At 40.1% G+C, this 25,243-nt stretch overlaps 1 protein-coding gene across 3 annotated transcripts in view; it reads right to left on the bottom strand.

The window, feature by feature from the left end:
• The window catches only part of SUSD6 (sushi domain containing 6), a 69,586-nt gene that overhangs the window by 21,433 nt on the left and 22,910 nt on the right, over window positions 1–25,243 (bottom strand). The window contains exons 1-2 of one of the 3 annotated variants that reach the window (XM_063117592.1): window positions 14,017–14,047; window positions 11,475–11,672 (exon numbers count right to left, since the gene is read on the bottom strand). In XM_063117592.1, the coding sequence (XP_062973662.1) occupies window positions 11,475–11,595 (121 nt within the window). In that variant the 5' untranslated portion in view covers window positions 11,596–11,672; window positions 14,017–14,047. Of the gene's footprint in view, window positions 1–11,474; window positions 11,673–12,235; window positions 12,256–14,016; window positions 14,048–25,243 lie in introns of those variants that run through there. The other 2 variants (XM_063117591.1, XM_063117590.1) reach the window with 2 other exon arrangements.

The following is a 25,243-nucleotide window of genomic DNA, read 5'->3' as shown; positions in this document are numbered from 1 at the left end:
CCTAAGACAACCCCCTCTGCATCAATCTATAGACTAGGCCAGGGGTAAGCAACCTTGTGCCTTCCCAGTGTTTTGGACTACAGCTCCTATTAACCCCAGCCAGCATAGCCAGTGGTCAGAAATTATGGGAGCTGTGGTCCAAAATATCTGGAAGGCACAAGTTGCTTACTCCTAGACTAGGAATTCCAGAGTGTTTCAGCAAGACAAATTTGTTCCATATCATTCATAAATCATCCATTATAAAACTCCAGAGATTATCCTATTCCATTCCATGATCATTTAAACTAGCTTCACAAGAAGGAAACAACCTAAAATCCTAACAACGTGCCAAATATTACCATTAAGCCATTTTGATATATCACCTTAACATATTCTGAACTCTGGAAACTATGGTTTGAAAAAGACAAGAATAGGAACCACAGTTTTACCATGGCTTGTTCTGATCAGCTATATACATTTATAGAAATAATTTCTGAAGATTAGGACTTTCAGATCCAAGGTGCTGAACCAAGGTTGAGTATTGGGTTCACTTGGACAGTTCCTTTAGAGTTCTGACTGAAACTCAGAGCCGATTCACAGTCCCATTGACATTGGAGCCACCAGCCTCCACTGGTATGGGAGATGGGACTGGGTATAGCTAGTCTTAACTGTCTATAGCCAGGAATTGGAATTTGTTCCACTTAAAAATAAAAAAACCTGTGATTGCAGATTCTCACGTCTTCAAAGGATCTGCAAAAATAAGAAGCCTTGCTTAAAAGTACTATTTTGATAATTTACATGGTTATGTAGTAGGGCATTCTTGGTAATATCTTAATACTATGGAATGCACATTTCTTATGAGTTTAAAGATGGTCTTGTCTTAAACTATGTTTGGCTTATTCTGTGAGTTACTTACCTGTAGTGTTTCATTATTAGATTATTTTAGAGCTTTTTATGTCTTTATTACGACCTGCGCTCCTTAATTTGAAACACAATTCATTTGGATAAAATAGAATATTTGTTTTTAAAAACCTTCATATCCACATTCTCCTAATAGAATGCAAGATAAATTCAAGCTAATCTAGGTGAGTTGAATTAGTTACTCTTAATGGAAACTGAATTCTTGATTAAGAACAGTACACTTGAAGAATTATGTTGCTGATTACTCTACTCCTACCTGTCCCTCCTTTAAAACATTTCCTGGAAAAATCCTTTTATGTTCAATGGTGTTCAAAGAGCTTTAATGCAAACTGTTCAGTATTTTAAAAATAGCCAATATTTCAGTGTCAAGTGTAGCATAAAAATACAGAAGTAAACCCAGAGAAAGGAGATACAGTCGTGTGAAAAAGAAAGTACACCCTCTTGGAATTGTATGATTTTACATATCAGGACATAATAACAATCATCTGTTCCTTAGCAGGTCTAAAAATTAGGTAAATACAACGTTAGATGAACAACAACACATGACATATTACACCATGTCATGATTTATTTAACAGAAATAAAGCCAAAACGGAGAAGCCATGTGTGAAAAAGTAAGTACACCTTATGATTCAATAGCTTGTGGTAATTGTTTTCTGTATGACTTTATCAGTCTCTCACATCGTTGTGGAGGTATTTTGGCCCACCCTTCTTTACAACGTTGCTTCAGTTCATTGAGGTTTGAGGGCATTTGTTTATGCACAGCTCTCTTAAGGTCCCATCACAGCATTTCAATTGGGTTGAGGTCTGGACTTTGACTGGGCAATTGCAATACCTTGATTCTTTTCTTTTTCAGCCATTCTGTTGTAGATTTGCTGGTGTGCTTGGGACATTGTCCTGTTGCATGACCCAATTTCGTCCAAGCTTTAGCTGTCGGACAGATGGCCTCACATTTGACTCTAGAATACTTTGGTATACAGAGGAGTTCATGGTCGACTCAATGACTGTAAGGTTCCCAGGTCCTGTGGCTGCAAAACAAGCCCAAATCATCATCCCTCCACCACCATGCTTGACAGTTGGTATGAGGTGTTTGTGCTGATATGCTGTGTTTGGTTTTCGCCAAACGTGGCGCTGTGCATTATGGCCAAACATCTCCACTTTGGTCTCGTCTGTCCAAAGGACATTGTTCCAGAAGTCTTGTGGTTTGTTCAGATGCAACTTTGCAAACCTAAGCCATGCTGCCACGTTCTTTTTAGAGAGAAGAGGCTTTCTCCTGGCAGCCCTTCCAAACAAACCATACTTGTTCAGTCTTTTTCTAATTGTACTGTCATGAACTTTAACATTTAACATGCTCACTGGGGCCTATAGAATCTGAGATGTAACTCTAGGTTTTTTTGCAATTTCTCTGAGCATTGCACGGTCTGACCTTGGGGTGATTTTGCTGGGACGTCCTCTCCTGGAAAGATTGGCAACAGTCTTGAATGTTTTCCACTTTTGAATCATCTTTCTCACTGTACAATGATGGACTTTAAATTGTTTGGAAATGGCCCTATAACCCTTCCCAGATTGATGGGCAGCAGCAATTGCTTCTCTAAGATCATGGCTGATGTCTTTCCTCCTTGGCATTGTGTTAACACACACCTGGATGCTCCAGACCAGCAAACTGAAAAAACTTTGGCTTTTATAGAGGTGGTCATACTTGCTGATGATCAATTAATCACGGGCATTTGATTAGCAGCACCCGCCTGCTACTTAGCATCTTAATTCCTATGGAAGCAGTAAGGGTGTACTTACTTTTTCACACATGGCTTCTCCATTTTGGCTTTATTTCTGTTAAATAAATCATGACACGGTGTAATATGTCATGTGTTACTGTTCATCTGAGGTTGTATTTACCTAATTACAGATGATTGTTATTATATCCTGATATGTAAAATCATACAATTCCAAGAGGGTGTACTTTCTTTTTCACACGACTGTACTTCCACTACACTAACAAAGCTTTGATTTAGACTATGTTTTCCATCCTCTCCAATAATCTTCTCCGGCAGCTCATTCCAATATTTATATGAACTATTGATAAATTCCATATGCGTTTTAAAATGGATAGATCGCTCAATTTGTAGATATTTCAGATGTTAGGGCCTATGGAAACCTTCACTTTAAAAAAAAAAACACCTCACAAACCTTTCACTTTTATATCTGCTATGCATGTCAATCACTCACAAAGCAGCCTTTCAATTAAGAAACAGACCCTCTTTGATCACAACCTGGGGGTTATGGTAATTCCCCTTTTGAAATGTTAATGTCATTATAAGCACAGCATCAGAAGAAAAGTGGCAGAGCCTGGATGACAGAAGTTCTGGCTGTGCCCTTATACAGATGGTTTAATCAGGGCCCTTTGTAAACCATCTATACTCCCAGCCTCTAACAGCATCCCCTCTGGGTCATGCTTAACAGGCTCTGCAGCTGTGGTCCAGAAAAGTAAGGTTTGGGGAGCAGTGAAAAAAGTTCTTCAGTGATAAAAGAATAGAACAGTGGAGGCTGGTGGCTCTGATGTCAGTGGTGCTACGAATCACCACTCTGAGTTTCAGTCAGAACTCTAAAGGAACTATCTAAGGTGCTGGACCCAACCCCCCAAATTGATTCAGCACCTTGGACAGCTCATTTAGAATTCTGATGGATTCAAAACCCCACTGACATCAGAGCCACCAGCCTCCACTGGTATAGAAGGAGTGTCAATAGTCAGTAGTATTGGAACAGCTTCATTCTCAGCCATGCTTCAAACTGACCTAAGGCTACCTTACCTTCATAGCTGAGAGAATATTTGAACTGAGAACTTAGTTCATACTTTTAGGTGCAATCCTATGCATATTTAGACAGAAAAAAGTCCTACAACTCCCAGGATGCTGGCTGGTGGGCGCTGGGAACTGTAGGACCTTTTTCTGTCTAAATATGCATAGGATTGCACCCATAGCCGCTATATCAGAAATTGCCCTGAAATAAGGGAGAGTGCAAGCCCATGAAGGAGCTCACTGGTACCATCCTTTCCCTCATAAAATGTGGGACACCAGAATGTTTTATTTATTTATTTATTTATTACATTTCTATACCGCCCAATAGCTGGAGCTCTCTGGGTTGTTCACAAAAATTAAAAACATTCAAAGTATAAAACAACAGTATAAAACCATAGTATAAAATACAATATAAAAGCTCAACCAGATAAAAACAGCAGCAATGCAAAATTACAAATTTAAAACACCAAGTTAAAATTTATTTATAGACTGTTAAAGCACAAAGTCAAGGATATTCCTGAAACGTTTTCAGAAAAGGATGTGCTTCAAGTTATAAGCCTTGGCCTGATCCAACACAAAAAAGGAAGCAAGTTCCCTAATGGGGAAAAAAACTATTTACACACACACACACACAGCGAGAGAGAGAGAGAGAGAGAGAGAGAGAGAGAGAGAGAGAGAGAGAGAGAGAGAGAGCAAGTTACAAAGCTGCCACTGGCACACACTGCCACTAACCACCTCAGGACCATACAAAACAGCATTTACACTGACATCAAGCAAGAACTGTTCATGGTGCCTTTTTCCAAATAGTGTCTAAGATTATGTTAAAAGTGGACTCAAAAGAACCACAACACCCATCAGAGTATTTGTCCTTTGGGGGCGGAATCCCACCTTTTCTCACCTCCAGTTTGTAGTTATTTCAATAAGACTCCAAGCAGACCACACACAGAGCCTCAAGCTGAGCCTGCAGTGAAGTAGAAGCTAGGCTAACATTTAAACAGGTGAAAAAACACATTATCTGGCTGAGTACACTGCTGATCAAGCTACTGTATCTAGTGGATGAATATTCCAGTGTTCAGAAGTTGTTTCCATTCCACTGCTTTACCCTGGCTGGGTTTGTAAAAAGATCATCTTGCCAAGAGCAGAAGCAGTAAACTTGAAAAATCATATAAAGAAATCATTTGATCACATTTTGACACTACAGCAATATTTGCTCTCTACATACAAACTGCCACAGCAAGAGAGAGAATAAACAGTTCATTTGAATAAACATTCAAATAAACAGTTAAGTGGAAGATCCTGAAGGACAGTCATCCCATTAGTATTATTTCTATAGCATTTTTAGAATTAACATCTTGTTTGGCTTCTTATATAAAGACAGTGTGCTAGGGGGTTCCAATTCATATTTTACAAGGCCAACAATTTTGTCCACTGTATGTAAAGATGAGAAGGCCCCTAAAAAAGAGAGAAAACATTAAAAAAATAGTTTCCCTGTTTCCCCCCTGAAGACCATTTTTGCTTTGTTTTTCTGAAAAATTGGGAAAAATTGGATTATGAAATATTTTCTATTAGAATTTAAGAAAAAGTATTAATATATTGTTACCCAGCTTTTACTCCCCTCAAAAGAATTCTAAAAACTATGAAATAAGAACACTTTTATTGAAAGTCCACTATGTAAAATGCCTGGAAATAATGAAGTCATGGGGAAGATGTTTTTTAATCCTCTCGGTAAAATTCCCAGCATAGTCAATTCTTTAATTCCTTATTAAAATTATTAATCTAAAGTATATTTTACTGATAGAATTTATGTTCAGTTTCCCAACATGTGAATAGAGTCACCATTGTGTATTGCTGACAGCAAATACATCCTTGACAGTTCGGGTTTTGTTCTATAGTATCCTGTTTCTGATGCTATAGCAGTTATTTAATTCGGACAATAATTACAAATTCACTGAGTTTGCTTTTAAAATATAATTATAATTTTACAAGCAAACTAAGTTATACATAAACTAACTTTAGGAACAGAAAGGCTGCTTTATGTTCCTAAAAAAGCTCTCACCAACCTGATGCCCTCCAGATGTTTTGGACTACTTTGTCCAGCATTCTTGACCATTGGCCATGCTGCCTGAGGCTGATGGGAGCTGAAGTCCAAAATATCTGGAGGGCATCAGGCTCGGGAAGGCTGTCTTAAAGCAACAAAGTTACTTTAGATCTGTAAAGAGCACTAAAAAGTTAAATACTGCTTATTATACCAGAATTTCCATCCCTCCCCCCCCAAAAAAAAACCCTCAAAGATTTTACATCTCTAACTCTATGTCCCTTGGTGAAGAGAGGTAACATTTTAAGGGGTTAAGGTTAGGTACTCCAGATCCAACCCCATAGTGTATATGTTTTTGCTACATGTAAATCTGCATCCGCTCTTATGAAGAAACAGAAGTACACTCCATGGCCTCCATTTCAAGCAACTCAAAATTTGGCTTCATGTTTATTACTGCTGGGTACTATGCACTGCAGCTGCAAGCCAAGTGTTCCCACTAGGACACAGGAAAAGAACCTGGGTAGGCTGACCATATGAAAGGGAGGACAGGGCTCCTCTATCTTTAACAGTTGCACAGAAAAGGGAATTTCAGCAGGTGTCATTTCTATGCATGCAGCACCTGGTGACATTCCCTCTTCATCACAACAGTTAAAGCTGCAGGAGCCCAGCTCTCTTTTGTATCTGGTCAAGAGGGCAGGGCTCCTGCAGCTTTAACTATTGTAATGAAGAGGGAATGTCACCAGGTGCTGCTTGCATACAAATGACACCTGCTGAAATCCCCTTTTCTATGCAACTGTTAAAGATACAGGCGCCTTGTCCTTCCTTTTCATATGGTCACCCTAAAAGTGGGTATTCACAAAGAAAACTGTTTCCAACAAGAAAGTGAAGAAATAGGGGTGGGGGAGAAATGCCTGAAGTTCTTTCTAAAGCTATATCCCGCAGTTCCTACTCTGCACACGCCAGCATTAATTCCACAGTGCACACTGGAACGTGTTAATGCCTGCCTTTTCTAAAACCAATCAGCATTTCAAATATACCATTCTGCCACATTATTACACAGTTCAGCAGAAAAAAGGCTGGATGGCATCAGCAGTTTAACCCACTGTTCTCGGTGGAATGGCCATCAGCCCAGTGCACAGCCCCTCCAGGCGAGTATCACAAAGCGGATAAAGCAAACAGTCCTTTCCATCCAGCGCAATATTAGGGGCAACTCCTTGCATGCAAGGAAGATGTGTACACAGTGCTGCTCCTGTCACTGCACTGAATGGTGAAATGATCCAGGAGGCTGCAACTCTCCAGGGCCATGGACAGGAGGTCTTTCACAGCAACTACAACCTGATCCATTTAATTAGGATCACGCAAAATTGAACCTGGAACATTTTGCATGCAAAGAACGTGTTCTACCACTGAGCTATGGGATGATATCCAACTTTGCTCAATAGACTTCCACTATAGAATTTTCCCTTCCTCTCCTCGCATCTGCAACTCCCAGCATCCTCCCCAACCTATTCTAGAGGGGCACCAACCCTCCAGAGCATATACTAGGGGAAGGGGAATCTGTTCTGCTGAAGTCGTCAAGGGAAGATGTTATCTGGTAACCACCCATAGTCAAATGCTTCAAATTACAATCTTATAGGTGTTCTGGTGTGGGGCCCCAATCTAAATATGATATTTCAAATCATATTTCAACAATTCCCTTCTGCCTCCTGACAGCTTGATATACAGACTGTGCATAATATGCCTTTTTCTTCTCTCCAGGCGATACCTCTCCTCTACTTTAGATTATGAGGTAGCTCCCCCCACAATCCCCAAATCCAGCTACACATATTTTAATGGAGACAAGAAATGTTACACTCTGCTAGGGAGAAATAAAGACTATCAGCATGGCTCTTTGGAAGGAGCTTATTTGCAGATGTGATACTGTACAACCAGTACAGAAACTCCATAGTTCTTGCCACCACAAGTTCTTTCCTAGATTACAAATTCAGCTTTCGCAAAGTAAGCTGGGAGAGCAATCTTTTTCTTGGTAATGCATTGGGGCGAAAGTCTCAGAAAGACTAAACCTGTTGTGAATTTGAAAAGCCTTGGAATGAAGTGGCAGCTCTTTGGGGAAATCATCACAGTTCTCCAAAGCAGTGCAGTTACTCGAGGGATAATGTTGACAATAATATTACTTTGCAGAAGTGATTGACCATGACATTTGGAGGGAAACTCCATGTAAACACAAATATAATTGTATTGCCTCTGACTACCAGGTGTTGGAGACAAAATAGAGGAAGGTTGCTGCATGCATGTTGACGACTACATTTGCCAGGTAGCCCCATCCATGCAAACATAATTTGATTTGGGCTATATCCATACAAAGGCAAACAATGGTTACTTTTGTTGGCTAAATTCAGGAGGAAATTCCATTTCTGTATTCATACATGCTTTATGTGAGTACAGCTGCCACATGGAAGGTCGTATTCGATGAAAAGGGGGGAGCGAGAGTGTTTAAATTCCCATGTGTCCGTCTCATTTTGGGGGACAGCTGCTAACAAATCTTTGGGTATTAGACTTTCTACAGGATTTTGCATCACTATCAAAGTTTTAAAACGTGGTCATCCAAGCAGTTATTTTTCTAATCCAGAATGCATTAGGGGGATATCTACAAGTTCTTCTGTACATGTTTCTAATGAGAAAGTAATCCTCTATGGTGGACTGAGGAACCTTAGAACAGCCCTACTTTGGTAAGAAATACTTCATGAATAGGTTTGTGTTCCTATTGAAAGCAGAGGAAGTAAGCATGTTCCAATACCTTTTCAATTTTAACCCATTTTCAGTGATAATAATACAGAGTGTGTCTGTTCAGACAACATGCTAAGCCATGATTAGGCCACTAATCCTTTTGCAGCAAATGATTAGTGGGTGTGTTTAAACCATGGTTATGTAGTCACCATGGTTAGAAATGGTCCACACAACACACTTAAGTCATGGTTCACATGATACGCTAAACCATAATGTTTAGTTCAAAGTGCTTAACGACCACGGCTTAATGTTCAAGGTTTATTAAATCGAAATAATGTTCCATGTGAATTTGACTTTGTGTCACTCATAAAGGCATACGGACAATGTTAAAGAACTGGGTTTACATAAAATAAGTAGAGTTGGACTCACCATATATGCCTTAGCACATCTTTAATCTTTTATTAAAGAAATGTCTCATATTATGGTCACTGACAAGTACTGTTGGGTCTTTTCTGAAACGAATTTATGCCAACAGTGACTCACTAAAAAACCCAAACTTCTTATGCCACATAACATTTACATCGTTCAAAGGAACATCTGGCTAGAAGCTTCATGAATATTTCAGGCATCACAGTCTGATCTTCCGAACAACTCATTACTGTTTATTATGATATGCCAGAAATAGAGCTGCTGGACACATCATGTCTGACCCTGCCTATCAAAGCCTTGTGTCTGTATCCCATTCTAAATATTCACACTAAGAGGACTCTGAACAGCAGCAGAACAAGGACTTCTTGTCCTTGCACACATATTACCTCCCTACATTCACCCACCCACCCACCCAGAAATATATCCAGTAGCTTTAATTTCGAAAACTTGAAAAAGGAAACTGTGTTTCAGAGAAAAGAACAGAACAAAGTTGCCTGAACCAGGTATTTATCTGAATCTCAAATTCTCAGCAGACTTGCTTTGTGGGTTACACAAAAGACTAAGACACTGCTGCAAGGGATCTTTGTCGGTTGCATGCCTAGAATTTTTACTCTCTCCTTGTAGGCTATCAACTAATTCCTGACAGAAAACAGCTGTACTTGAAAACAGTCACTTCTCCTCTAGGAGAAGGCTATATCTCCAGTCTGTGTCAAGAAATATTCCTAAAACTCATTTCCTTCCCCACAAACAGACCTTTTATACTTTGATATAGGCTTTAGCTAGACCTAAGGATTATCCCAGGCAAATGGAGCGGTCGTCCCTGCCTGCTCCTGGGATCCCCTGTGTGTCATTTGGATGCACAGGAACGATCCCGGGGATATAGGCTTGATTTAGCTATGGCCATAGTCATCTACCTGCCTGGTGTAATGCCTTTACCCATTTCAAACCCCAAAATAAGGAATGAATGCAATGTAGGAGGCAAGTAGCCCCTCTCTAAAAATAAGGCACAAGTTTCTGATGGTGTTATCTCACTTCTTGCCATGGCAAGCTAAGGCTGCTTCATGCAATATACCCAACATGCATGAAAACTGCACTAAAAAACTCTTGTGCGACTAATCTCTCTTCAGATGGGCTGTCCATTACTGACTACTATTGAAAAAAGGAGCAGTCTTCTTTGCATACATTTTAGCAACTAATTGAGAGTTTGAAGGACGGGGCATTTCAGTCACTTATCTTAGGGTGTACCCAACAGGCTTGTGGCCAAAGAAGCTATACTACATTGGATAGTAAGGCCACAAAGTATGGTAGGACTAGTATTTTAAGAACAGGCCTTTTTCATTCTCTAGTTATTGGAATCTTTTTATTCAATAAAAGTTACCCGACATCATCAATCTGACCAGACCCCAGACCCATGGGGTAGAGAGACACAAATATTCCTCACACCTGAATTGCAATCACCAAGCCTGTCCATTCTCACCTCCTGCTCTCTGCTCCCAGTATGCACAGCCAGGAGGACAAGCATGAAAAGTCTCTGAAACTCTTCTTTTTGTCAATGCCACATATTTAGTATACTTTAGCTGGGGAGGGCATATGAAGGGTCAGGCCTACATGCCTCCTCCCCATCTCAATTCTGCATGTGTGCCAGGTGGGGTGGGGATGAGTTAAGGGGCCTGAGCTCCTGTGGTGGACCGCAGTCAAGCCTCCGAGGGCTGCATGAGACCTGTGGGATGCCAACTTGTGTGCTAGTTTTTGTTACAAGTTGCGAGCCAGAAGGGCTTCTATATTGCAGGGATACACTGTGCCTTTCCATGGGTTCCCCCCCTCTCTGGAAGACAGGGTAAAAGAGCATAACTCAAGGTCAAGAGCAGACCAATATCCCCCAGAATAGTAATTTACTTTATCCCCTGCCCAGAGTAAATGGCAGCAATTAACTTATAGGAGAAAATATAGAGATGTCTTCAGCAGCATTGCTTGAAAGGAGGTTAATATTTGCCCCATGCTCCTACTGACTCCAGCTTCTGAGGCAGGAAAGGAGGGCAGGTTTTACCTCTCCCATAATCATGATTGTAGCCAATTTACTTGCCTAGTGGAACTTAATGGTCATCACTGAAAATTAAGTTCAGTCTTAACTACTATCTATATAGTTCTGCTTTTCATTCTAACCCTTGGTCATGCTAGAAAATGACAAAGAGAACCAAAAGCTACCTTTGCAATATACAGAACAAGATGTCATTTAGATAACAGCATCTGAAAAGGATTTCCTTTTACTTTCTACAAAACTGATGGTGCACTAACTGCACTACCTACACAAAGCAGTTACCCCTGTCCAAGTTTCATACTTCACCAGAATGTCCATTTCACTCACAAGCATGCAATGAAGGAGTGGGAACCTCCCGCTCTATGTATGAGTTCACCAAGATCCTTAAAAGAATAAGCAAGCTGCCTTAAGTGATTTTTAGATAAGACGTTTATGATTTTTTTTTTAGAGACAAGAGCCCATCTTTTGATAGAATTATTGTTATTTGCCTGAGCCATCACAGAGAGGGCTAGACAGCTAAATAAAGTAGACTTGCAAGAGCTTTACTTACATGAGTCCAATCCTTCCACCATGCGTGTACTGAAAACAAAGAATGGAAAAAATATCCCATGACTGATCAAGGCAAGCAGCGATGTTGTGGTGCTCTTTGTTGCTACCATTCCATGGCACATCTTTTAGACACCAAAAGCCTTTGATCTTTTCTTCCCCTCCAACGTTTTAAAGTTTTGTTGCTTGAGATCAATGATATCTATAAGAGGAAGAAGAAAAATAAGAAAAATAAAAGTTAGATAAACATCCAAACCAAAGAAAAGGATAATCAGAATATTTGGAGAGCTTCTATATGAACATACCCCTAGGCTTGAGTTACATTTGTGGGTGGGTGGGTGGGGAGGAAGAAACAAGATACAAAAAGCCTCTTTTAAAAACCGAGAAGACATTAAGGGGGTCAGGCATCCACAAAACAAAGGCACCTATCTTTCCTGAACTGACTACTGTTCAGGCATATTTTGTACTAAAGCAACATACAATTAAATTTGTATATATTGGGAGGGCTGCTTTTGTTTTGAGACAAGCAACCTGGCAGACTGCCTCATCTGGAGATTTCACTCGAGAGACTTCAGGTAAACCAGTTTTGCTAGACAGATGCTTCTGCCTTTAAAAAAAAAAGGCTCACACAGAAGTAGCAGTCAGACTAGACTAGACAGCTAGGATAAATAAATCGAAATCCTTCATTAGCCACCTGGAGGGAAAGAATGAGAGACAGAAAGACCACAAACCCCCAAGAGAAAGACGTCTGTAGACATACATTACCTAAAAGGAACTGCAGAATAAGAGGAAGCCAGATAGAAAAGCAAGTTGCAATGCCAAAACGTCATAACTCTGAATTACAAAAGACGGTAGCTATTTAAATTCAGGGAAGTGACATCATTCATTCCTAGCTGTGGGCTACTAGATTCAAGCCAAAGGTATATGTCACCTTCTATATTCAGAACCTAAGCCAAATATCTAGCAAAACCTGTCCTATGGCAAGAAGCCTCAGGAAGTCAATAATAATGTATTCAATGCAGCCATAAGTAGAATCCAGTGCTATTAATCTCTCATACCACTCAGTCTCCCTGATGTCAGCTACTTGGAACTGAATTTCAAAATATATAAATGAAAAGGGTACAACTATTATTATTTATTGCATTTTTATACCGCCCAACAGCCGAAGCTCCCTGGGCAGTTCACAAAAACGAAAACCATTCAAAGTATAAAACAAACAGTATAAAAACATGATATAAAATACACATTAAAAACTGATTAAAAACATACCATTCATGATTAAAACATCTTTAAAAGATTCTAAAATTTCACTGGATAGCCCTGAGGGAATAGATCAGTCTTTATTGCTTTTTTAAATTTGGGATGTTCTTAAAGAATGTTTAGGAGTATTCATCTACATAGAAATCGTTAATAGGAAATATTTCTATTAAATGAAACTATTTTACTTAAGTTGTTGTGTGGACTACTAACTAATGTCAAATGGTAAGACACTAAATAAGTATCTGATATAATATATTTAAATCGAGAAAATTCACAGAGATGGTACATACTACCATGGATCTAGATGACTGCTAGCAATAATAGTCTGGTATGCAAAAAATGAACTGCTCTAATAAAATTGCTTTAGCTCAAGTTCTTTTGTACCACTGCATAAATACAGAGGACTGCCCTGTTTATCAAATGAGTGAAGTAATACAGATAACTTGGCTGGTTTGAACTATTCTATAATTGCTGTTGCTCCACCCCTAGATACCGATTACTTCTGTTGCTATGGAGTTAAGACATTGCTTCTAACTATTCCTCTAGATACACTGCTGCAGTGTAGTAGTCATTTGTTTACCAATGTATATGGCCAATCCATCCTCACCATCTTCAAGCTTATTCATACTGATAACGTTATTATTTCAAAGAGGTCAGTAACAATTTCCCTCTCCTTGGAATTATTATCAATGGAAGAAATTCCAGCTATCACTAGAGTTTTTCATTTAAAAAAAAATCCTCAAAAATACAACAACCTCATAACAACTGCAAATATTTTAAACTTTCAAAATATATAAATATTTAAAATAGAAATCTGAACTTTAACTGAAATATATGGAAAAGCAGCAGGAAAGACAACCTGCTCCTTAAAAGAGGAATTTATTCACAAAAGCTTTCTAGTGCTCTCTCGCTCAATCTCGTCAGTCATGAATTATTTGGTTCATTTATTCTGGTGTCAAAGAGAATCATATAGCTACCATTGTTATGACAGTGTAAGCTTAAATAAATGTTGAGCCTATATTTATTTCCTTTAACCTATATTTATCAAACACCAGGTCTAGTATCAACAAGCATCATAGTTTTTAGTGTTAACGGAACAGCACACACTTTAATCAGGAACTAGAGAGTGAGGCCCTGACCTGGAAGTCTCTCCTTTTATTAGGTTCTTCTTGCAACGGACTATGAACTATTAATGGACAGAACTCTATGATCACTCCATATCTCCCTTTTACAACCAAAACCAATACGTGCAATTACAAAATACAAAACCCACAGTTGGGCAATACCTTTATTAGGATCAACCAAACTGCCACAATAGTGTGAGCAAGCTTTCGAGTTGTCTTCCATCAGCTGAGATGATAGGTACCAAAAACAGGGGAAAGAAGAAATGGGTTGGTGGTGGTTGTTTTCAAACTGTTAACTATGCACATTAAAGTCTGATGAATTATATGTTTGTACAATCATCTTTGAACAGGTTTGAGGACCTGCTGAGGCCCATGCACCAACCGGAGGCCTAGAGCTGCCCAGAACTGGCTTCTGAGATTGAGCCTAAGGGAGGGTTACTGGTTTGTGGGGGACAGGAATCTCTGACAAAGCTCCTTAAACTGGTCAGCATCAACTCCTCCTGGGCTCAGAGAACAGCTGCCTAGAAGCCCCCACCCCTCTCCTTCTCTCTCAATACTCTCCTTGCCCTTGCTGTAACAGGGACGTGGGCAAGAGGCAAGAACAGGCCTTCTAAGCAAGCATCATTGCGAGGAGATGAGACAGAGAGGATTCCAGGAAAGCAAGGAGGATAAAGCTGTCTCCACTACTGCTGTTGCTGCCATTGTTGCTAACCTCCATGCAGAGGTATCCATTTTCATCAGGACAGCAGCTGAGGAGAGAAGCCTCCGCATGCGCCACAGACTCCTCCACCCTGCACCATACCTGGTATTAGAATGTTTTAAAACCCAGATGTAGTAGCTAACCATGCTATTCAATGTCATGTCTAGTTTGGCTCTGGGATAACTATGTAAAAACAGGGAAGTATAAAAATGAGCAATCATCAGTTACAATCCTTGCATTTCAATCCCATCCTGAAGGTTTTCTTGGGGGAGGGGGGGTTTGCAACTGTGTTTGATGCTGCATGTGGTCACACAATAGTTAGATATTCCCAGTGGATGCAGATTTAAAAGGTATGAACTATTTTAAATTAAAGTATTAGAATTAAACTGAGCAGTTTTCAGTTCAAGACAGTTGCCCTTCCATGATGTTTCCCACTTCCACCCCACTTTTACTTCTTCACTCAGCTGGTTTAACTGCATTTCACAGAAAACCTCTCTCCCATAGGAGACCATTCAAATACTTGTATTCATACTCAGCTCACAACCACCTAATTTGAAAGTCTGCCCTTTAACAACATAAAGTGTGTGTGTGTGTGTGTGTGTGTGTGTGTGTGTGTGTGTGTGTGAGAGAGAGAGAGAGAGAGAGAGAGAGAGAATGAGAATGTATTTAAATTTTCAGGTAGAGCCTGCTATTCCTACCCACCCCCCACCCCATCACACATTCTTTTCCCAAGCAATTACTATCTAAAATGCTATCAAATGTATTTTGAAACCACATATTTTCAGAACATGGCTCTATCTCTGATTCTCTATATCTATATCTATATCTCTATATCTGATTCTATACTATTAGCTTCACCCTTCCCGGTGCCTGTTTACACTTCCCTGTGCCTGTTTGCATTCTCTTTCCCTCCTTATTGTTTACTACAACTTTATTAGATTGTAAGCCTATGCGGCAGGGTCTTGCTATTTACTGTGTTATCTGTACAGCACCATGTACATCAATGGTGCTATATAAATAAATAATAATAATAATAATAATAATAATAATAATAATATGTTTTTTCTCTTTTCACTTGATGCTGATAATCACTGTTGTGCTGACCAGCTCAATACTGAGCTTGTGCACAAGCAGCATTAAGAGAGGCCTATTGCCCTCATGTCCTGCTTCAGGGCATCCCATGGGCATCTGGCTGGCAAAACAAGGATGCTAGACTAAACGGGCTTTTGGTCTGATCAAGCAGGGCTCTTCTGTTTTTGCATTTTTCATCAGTGATTTAAGAGGATACAAGTGAGGAATTACAAATGACAGTACTTTACAGAATCTTTCCTACCAGTATTATCTTTGCTTAATTCTGCTCTAAAAGAAAAAAAAAACAGTTTCCATTGGTGTTTCACATCTACTTTTACCAGAGGCTTCTCACCACGGATCTTATTGTGTACTAAGAAGTGTATGGACCTGGCTTACAGCATAAACGTAACTGGTTCTTTTTCTCACTAATCATTTGCTGATCTCAGCAACTCACATGGGCAGAACTTCCAGATTCCAAGCCAAAGAGCACTTCCCCATGAAGTCCAAGGGCATGAGAAAGACTCAGCATGAAGTAGACATGTGCCAGTGTTTTAAGGACACAACAAGGCAAGGCAGACTCCACAGTCAGGCAAGTTTTCTCAAGAAGACTGTTTGTTCGCTTTTACATACCACGCAGGAGACTCACTAGATCTCATGCACTTGGTTTTTAACAGGCCAGAATCCTTTAGATAAATATTTATAACTTAATCATGGTGCCTTGTACAATGTTTCTAAGAGCAAAGCATCCTGAACAAAATCTTAAATCAACTTAACATGAGTAAGCTAAGGTCCTTTTGCAGATGGCACGTTACATTAAAGCACAGCTACAGTTCGCTTGTGTATGCACAAAAGGTTCCTGTGACAAAATTCTATACGTTATTGTTTATATGTGTATATTTAAGTGTGTAGTTTAAGGTTTGGATTTGCTGTGGACAATTCTTTTCTTTTCATGAAATGGAAAGAAAGTGCGAGTGGGGAGCTAGAATGGTGAGCAGTGTGAATGGTGAGGTCTGATTGATTGGTTGATTTGAAATGGAATGGAGGGGGGAGTGAAGCAGCAGTCTGGGAGTTCAAGAGTTAGTCAGGGTTAGGAGTTAGTGAGGGTAGAAGTCAGTTGGGTTCAGTAGAGGCTTGCATCAGGATAGGATTAGGAAAGTGGGGTTATAGGATTAGGAGGTGGTTAGTATTCCCTGGGGGGTGAAGGGAGATAGATTTATGTGTACAGTTTAGAACAAACTTAAAGTGTCTTTTAAAATCTTTTACCTTATGAATAAAGTATATTTTTATTTTGACATTTCAACCACATCTGCTCAGTCATATGCATTTCTTCAGTTGGACAATACACATGCACGCACATTCACACACAAATAATTATTTAAAAGAAGATTTATTGTTCCCTCATTCTTTTAGTGGATAAAGAACAGGGTGGCGGCAGCGAAGGAGAGGTTTAAGTAGATGTCACAGAGGCTGGTGACGCCACAGTTCCTTCTTGCAATAGCTAAAGAAAAGGTTTGAGGAAGAAAGAAACCTGTAGTGTGGCACAATAATAGTTTTTAACCAGTGATAGGTACAGGAATGCCCAAATGGAGCTCTGCTCAATTAAAAAAGACAGCTATGGCTTTCAGATTTTATTTCAGAGCACATGCATGCTTCAGAAACTTATCTGGGTTTCTCAAGGAAAAGTATAGCAACAGGAAAGAAGCTTCTGCAAAAGAATGTTTAACCAGCACCACCAACATTTTCCATCAATGCTCAGCCACAGGAGGATGTTGGATGTGCTCTAGACTTCTGATTCATGCAGGCCAACAATCTGACTCCATAACCAAGATTCATCCCTGGCTTCATAAATAATGGTTTAAGAAGCTGGGGACAAGTGCCATGGCTGCACTCTCCATCCTCCTCTACAACCCCTCCCAATGACATACTGGCCTGGGTGGAAACTTCCTATCTTCCATTAAGCCAAAGTTCCCTGCTGAGTGCGAAATCCAGCATAAAGTCAATTAACAAACCAATATAGTAAACCACTATCTGATCCTGACTTCGTTTCCTGGTTTGTTAAGTGATCGTAAGCAGAGTTTCGCAGTTTGGACAAATCAGGAACTCTGGCTTAATGCAAGTCGGGGTCCCAAAGCCTGTGTACAAAGGGAAGGGGACAGAAGCAAGGAAGGGGTATGTGGTCAATGCTCTCACCCCTACTTTGAATGTCCAAACCCAGATGGACAGGGCCATGAGGACTATGCTCCTTACAACATGCCAAAAATCTTCACACAAAACTTCCATGTCTGACAGACAATTTGATGCAAAGCCGCCCTCCACCCCCACACACCCAAAAATGGAGGTAAAATGCCTGAAACTACAAGGCTACATCATTTCCATGACAGAGAAAGCTTCGTGCACTCAAACCTTCTTGAATTTGGTACCCTCCACTACGATGGCTGAGAATGATGGGAATTGTAGTCCAACACATCTGGAGAGCACCAGCTTGAAGCAGCCTGCAGCTAACTAAAGTCAGTGAAGCAACTCCTTCTTCTGGTACACATCCAAGCCCCTACAGAGCATTGGACATTGCCAATTCTGTCGAATTAGTTTTTTTTTAATGGAATTAAGTTTAACAACTACTCAACCCAAATAAGATTAAAGACGCAGTCAGCTTAGCATATTCAAGAGGCCAATGAGATTTTTAAAATCCTTTTGTGAGCCCAATGGGAGAAAGACTAGTTCAAAGCATCCAAATTGCTTTTTTGGTGTGTGGTTTATTCAGCAGTTTTGATCAACTGAATTTAGTTCAAAGCCTTTTGAACACAGAGTTGTTTTAGAACTTATACCCTTAATTGTTAACTCTATAAATAATATTTCAATGTGGATATTTTAAGAAATATATTTGAAACACCCAGACCATTCTCTCGTAAGATTCATGGAAAAATAATAATTTACTGTTTTTTGAAATCCTTAGCATAGAGCTCCCGTGGATGGCACTGCCTTCCAACCATTGGAAGGAGTTTCAGAGGAAAAGGGAAACGAAAGAGAACCGGTACAAAAGAACCCAGGCCTTGAAGCCTAGGCTAAAAAATTCAGCTCAGCCACTGGTCCTTCTCCACGCACTCAACTGGCACATTACATGTATGACAAGTTACCTTTATCATAATGTGTGCAGGCAGGAGAAGTGGTACAACCACTGGTTGCTGCTAGAGCAAGGTTGGAAAGTAAACATGACACACTATGTGGGAACGCAGCAACAAGTTATGCTGTACTAGAGCTAACCGAGATACGGGCATCTGGGGAGAATAGGCTCTCAGTTGCAGTTTCTGGTAGCCTGGCCCCAAGTCTTTTAAAAACTCTATCCCTCACTCTTTCAGAGCTGCAGCAACAGAGCAATGGCAATTTAATGAAAGTATTCTGTAACAAAACTAATAAGGCTACAGTGCCAACTGCATGAAAGTCTTGGAGGTTGGGAGGGAACAACTTCAGAATGTATAGGCATCAGCATCAAGTTCTGAGGTGAAATTTTTCCAGCTGAGAACAATACATCACAAACTTGCTAAGTACTTTTATGCCAGCCAGGTCTGACTCATCATTAGGTAATCCTGGGCAGTAATGTATAAGAGAGATACGACTGCTATAGCATTCCTTTCCTTCCACCATTTTGAAACATGCACTTCCATTATTTGCTATTTGTTCTGAGCACTAGATGGAAAGCCTGATGCTATCAGAAACCAAGTAGAGACTTGGTAATAAGCAAGGGTCCCCAGAGTTTGTAGGCACATAGAAATATAGAGTGTTTAAACCTTAAGCCAGCAAAACATGAGCGGAGTGAAAAATGTCTGCTCCACCATCAGCATCTTTAAAGAGATTTTACTAACAAAGAAAATCTGCTGCCATACAACTTTGCTTTGTGGTGTGTGTGTGTGTGTGTGTGTGTGTAAGGAATTGCACCCCAATCTTTCCTCTTGGGGACCTCATTAAGGGGCAACAAAACTGGCCATGTCAGGTCCAACAAACAAGCAAAGCAGGAAGGGTTAGGACGGGTTCAGCTATTGGCACTGTTTCAAAGCTGTCTTATCTTATTATGCAGCCAGCAAGAGCAACTTTAAAACTGCTGCCTTCAGAGACCATTTCAGTAATTCTATCATTGCCTTTCAAAGTAGCAAGGGATCAACCCCTTCCTTTTGGTTTGAAAATATTGATGCTTTTTACTCTCAAATAAATCTGACAGTGTGCCTGGTTAAGCAGGTATTGCTACTAAAGTTTGCCCCATTACTCAATAACGTATTTCAGTCTCTTGGCAACAAATAATACTGGTAGATGCACCATCATTCTAATTATGTAGCGAGAAAAGATTTACAAAGTATCTTATGCATTTTGCTTTGCTAGGTTGACAAGGTTGTATTTAGAAGGGGGACAATGGGAAAGAAAAGAGAATATTCAAATTAACATAAAGGCCTACAGGCTTCATACCTGCAGGCAATAAAATTCTGCTGAATGGAGTCAAAGAAGGTCCACCTTTGAAAAGCATGCAGGGAGCAGCTCAAGTGTCAAACATTCAGTTACCAGCTGCATAAAATCTAAGTAGAAGCTTCAGGGCAAATTCTACCTGTACTGACTTCAAAGGCTAGGGTTGAACCCACCTTTTGATCACAAGTCACAAGATAAGCTTTGTTTAATTGCCTTAAACCTCCAGGGTCTGATACTTCTGTTATTTCCCTCGTTTATTCCTCACCTTTCTCAACCCAGGGTATTTAAAGATTGCAAAGTGTTCAGCATCTGCTTTTCCCATAATTACCACTAACTCTCACTCCTGTACAGCTTCTGTTTGCACTAATTCTCCAACAGAGTACATTCTGAATTGGACAACAGAATACTCTGCACATGTGCAAGAGATTATTGAGGGCTCAGGCTCACAGGCACCAAGAGAAACAAAATCCAAGCACCTAACAGAGAGCACCATTCCTTAGTGAAATTTCAAATCAGTTTCACTAGACCCGGAGCGCTGGCCAAACATGTGTGCACCAAAGGTTTTTTGTCACTTATGAGAAGTGAGGGGCAGAAGCCATAAAGGGTGAGGAAAAGGAGAACAGCAGGAGACCAAGTTCAAAAGGTAAAGCCCATCTTTAACAAGGCCTCTAATCTGCATCTGAATGGAGCACTCAGCAATTTTATGCTGGGTTCATCACCCCTCACCTGCTTAAAAAGATCACATTATGCAGTTTTCAAAAAGAAAAACCCCCTCTACACAGGCTATGTTCTGTGGGAAATGTAACTGCCCTGCCAGTGGGTGGAAGATTTCAGAATGAACACAGGCATACTCATGGACTACAGCAGCAAGCAAGCTCAAACCAATTAAGAGGAAAGGGGAAGAAAACACACACACCAAGGAATAATGAATTCTAAGACTGGAAAACTAGTATTACAAAGAAGCCCACAAAGGTCGGCCTTCAGTACAAAGTATGAAGCAAGGGTGGGGAAACTGTTGGACACCAACTCCAATTATTGAACGCTAACTCCAATCAGCCACAGCCAGCATGACCAATGATCAGGGACGATGAGGCTGTAGTCCAACAATATCTGGAGGACCACAGGCGCATCACTCCTGGTATAAAGACACCAACCCCACCCTGAACAAGAAAGCAATCAAAGCACATTGCTTTAGAGTATTTTAGACCAAGACAAATGGACTAGTTTGCATTGGTAGTGCAGTCATTCCCAAATTAAGCTCTGCAATCAAATAACTTAATGATGAAACTGCCACCAACATTCAGGGAGACGAGATTAACTACCCCCTTCCTAGAAATATTCAAGTTAGGAAACTATCCTCATGCTGCAAGGTAGGGAAAATCCTGCTGTCTATACACATCCTGAGCATCTGGGAAACTACCAAGTAAAATATGGGAAGTACATTCAATTGTGGCACCTTTCGGGTGTGTGTGTGATATGATCATTGTAGCTTTTATGTCCCTTACTTGCAGTCTTTTTAGATGATGGGGATAGTAGTCCAACACATCTGGAGGACACCAGGTTGTGGAAGGCTGCCCTAAACAGCCAACATGACACTTCTGGATGTGGAACACAGAATCTGGCAGAAATTCAGAGCAACTGACACTTTTACCCAACCTGCTCTTGGTAAAAAATGTATTAGAACTGGGGAAATAATCATTATTATTTTAGATGTGTGTTTTTCTTGATACTGTACTTTTTTTCTTTCTACAAACTGCCCTGGGAACACCAACTGACATTGGAGGCATAGGACATAAATCCAGGGGGAGGGGGGACAAATGCCCCCCTAAAATTATGACTGGCTACTAAAATTTGTGACCGCTGCACCTCTGCTGTTTGTGTTGTGCCAGCAACACCCGCCACTAATGCAACAGGAAACTAGCACTTTCTACAGTAACCCCAGAAACAAGCCAGAATGCTCATTTCCAGAATGAAAAGGTGGGAGTAGCTCCATTCTGCAAGGTCTGCTGATCTGTTCCAGTCCAGAAACTACCATTGCAGAAGTCAAGCTGAGCCTCGAGGTTACCAGCCATGCACTACTGTCTTCAGGTCTTCCAACTCTAGGAAAGGGTGCAAGCTGGTCAGTTTCTGTAAAATCTGGCTGGCCACAGCAGGAGGCAGAATGCTGGACTAGATATGATCCACCAGGGCAACTCTTAGGTAGTGCTGGGGAAATAGTACACATTTTCCCAGTGCTTTCCTCCTTTAACATTACATATATTAAGAAAACACAGTTAAGAGAGTCAGCATGTGGGTTAGATCCAGACTAAGTTTGTCATGTTTTAGTCTCATCAAAATCAATTGGACTGTTTAGTCATGACTATCTGAAATCCCAGTAATTTTAGTGGGACTAAAGCATAACTGATCTGGTTGGATGTGGGCCCTAGTCACAAGGGGCTAGAGAAGATATTTAAGAGATTGCATATCTGGAAAGTGAGCTGGATGTGAACACAACTTAGTATAATTTGTGAAGTACTGATTTAGAATGCAACAAGTGAACTTTATTTATTTATTTATCATATTTATACCCCGCTCCTCAGCCAAAAAAGGCTCTCCCAAAACATTCTCTAGGCTAGAAAGATTTTTTATCCTAGACAAAAGCACTGGACAGTCAAGCCTCCTGAAAACAGAAATCTATTCCATTCATTACAATTCTGTATTAAACTAGAGGTTCAGCAGCAGCCTGTATCAGAGAACCAGTCTTCAAGCAACATCTTGTTGGAGCATTAACCACAAACAAGAACTCTCCATTTCCTTCGTTTGTTTTATGCTTCATTGTTCCCACACTAAATCTTCTTAAAATGTGCTCATGAGCAAGGTCTCCAAGCAGCCCTTGCCCCCAAACAACTGTCCTATTGCTCCTATTACAAGTTGGTCTTGGAGGCTTTCATGGAAGCAGCACTGCACAAAGTGCTTTAAAAAGCACCACAGATAGTGATAATTATACTTAAGGGCATACAATAGGAAAACCTTTCTACAAGTTTAGCTTCCAAAATCTACTTATATTTTTCAAAAGCATCCTGTTAACTGGAGCTGCTTAAAATGAAGGGTGGGATCCAATTATGATCGCATTACCACCAACTACCGAGAGCTACTCTACGGGGCCTTAGTTCTATTAGGATTTTCTATTAGGATTACAGAGGACTTCTAGAACAATAATATGTACAGGGACATCAAGAAAGTCCCCACCTCTCTAGAAGGTAGAAGCTGGAAAGAGCTATTAAGATCCAGCAGATCCATGTGCAAGGCCTCTTCTAATGTCCCTAAACATTACCTGCTTGTTACATAATTCTTTCAGGAGGTACTCAATAGCAAGTCTTGCAGGGGAGGGGAAAGGGAATAACACCAAACATCCACTGCATGAAGCAAGAGCATCAATACCAATTTCCTCCCCTGAAAAGGAAGATTCTCTTTTGCAATTAATCCAGAATAAACACCCTGACCTTGGGATGGGAAGGAAGCACTTCCCAGTTGAATGATCTCTGGAAGAGAAACTGGCGAACATCTTGCATCTGAGACCTTGAAAAGCTACTGCCAGTCACAATCAACAATATTGCATTTGGTGAGCAAAGTCTGACTCACTGTCATTATTCAAACAAAACAAAAAGGTATAAAACACATCTGTGATACAAGGGAACTGGAGGGACCATAGCTAGATGGCAAAACTCATGCTTTGTAGGCAGAAGATGCCATGTTCAATCCTCAGCAATCCAGTTTAAATAATCTTGGGGAAGGGCTGAGGAAGACCTCTGCCAGAGACTTTTGAGAGCTACTGCCAGAGTAGACCAGACTTCCTCAATCTAATGTCCTCCAAATAGGCAGGACTACAACTCTCATCATCCTCAGCTGATGTGGTCTACAATACCCAGGCTAGATGGACCAACATTCTGACTCAGTAAATCAGACACAAACATTTAAATGATCATCCAAAGGATCATTCTTCTTTGTCCAGTTGTTGATCATTCATCACACTAATTAATGATACTGGAGTTTTTTGTTTGAGTCATGCTCCTAATAAATATTCCACTAGAGATGGGGGAAAGGAGTTTTGGACTGGTTTACCCTTGTGGGTTTGATGACAAAATGATGTCTGGACTGTGAATTTGTATGCCTCTGACTCAAACTGATTGCATAGTCTTTGCTGAGCATCTGACTGTACTATTTTTAAAAAAATTGTACGCAATCTATAGTATGATATTCTGTCTTTAATTGATAGCAACCTCTTTGTTTACTCTGGCCATCGTGTATAGCTGCTCTTTAAAAAGAATTTTGTTTCCAAGCATCTGAACCCTAGCCTTTTAACACAATTGTTTCTTATTCATCAAAATGAGAATTGCTTTGTATAATAATTCTAGAATCCATATTCAGACCATATCTTTACAAGACCAACTAAAATGTCACATAAGAGTGTGCGTGCTTTTGAGTTCTCCGGAATGCTTCATCTTCTCATAAGAGATTGCACACTATTTTGCAACATCTCGCTTGGCCTATTAAAGGTATTGTCCCAATATGGGTTTGAGATTTATTTTTTCTTATATCAACATAGCAAGGTTTGCTTTGTGCATATTCAAGGGTTATTTGCCAGGAACAAAGAGAAACTGTGTACAGAATTAGAGATGATCAACTTAGTAAAGTTGCCCTCAAAAACAGAACACATTTACTCACTCAAAATATAAAACCACACTGCAAATTATGAAACTTCTGATGATACTTCCTTTAAGTGAATAGCCATCTAGTACTAAACTAAATTAGAACTCTGTTATAACTCCCTGTGGGATATGGAAACTTTCTTTTTTCTTCATCATCAAGGTGTTTTTGTTTGTTTGTTTATTTGTTTGTTTGCCAAAAAAGGGAAATCCGGACAAGGATATAAAATAATCTTCATGATTGCTCAAGTCTTGAATGACTTCCAGTATCTATCTGCTCAGCATTTGGGGCTCAGAGCAAAACACCACTTTAACACCCTTTGATGCTGTGCTTCATTCTAAGAATCTACAAACCCACTTCTATGGTGAAAGCTTCAAAGTTAGTTTTCTACATGTGAGGATCTAACCAGAGGTAATTGCAGCCTGCCTCTACTATAATGTAATGCCAGACATCAGCAACTTTGGGAAATAAGTGTTGCCT

The sequence above is a fragment of the Elgaria multicarinata genome, chromosome 2, assembly GCF_023053635.1.
Source record: "Elgaria multicarinata webbii isolate HBS135686 ecotype San Diego chromosome 2, rElgMul1.1.pri, whole genome shotgun sequence".
NCBI lineage: Eukaryota > Metazoa > Chordata > Lepidosauria > Squamata > Anguidae > Elgaria > Elgaria multicarinata.
Note: the sequence above shows the minus strand (reverse complement) of the source record. Positions and strands in the feature narration are given on the sequence as shown.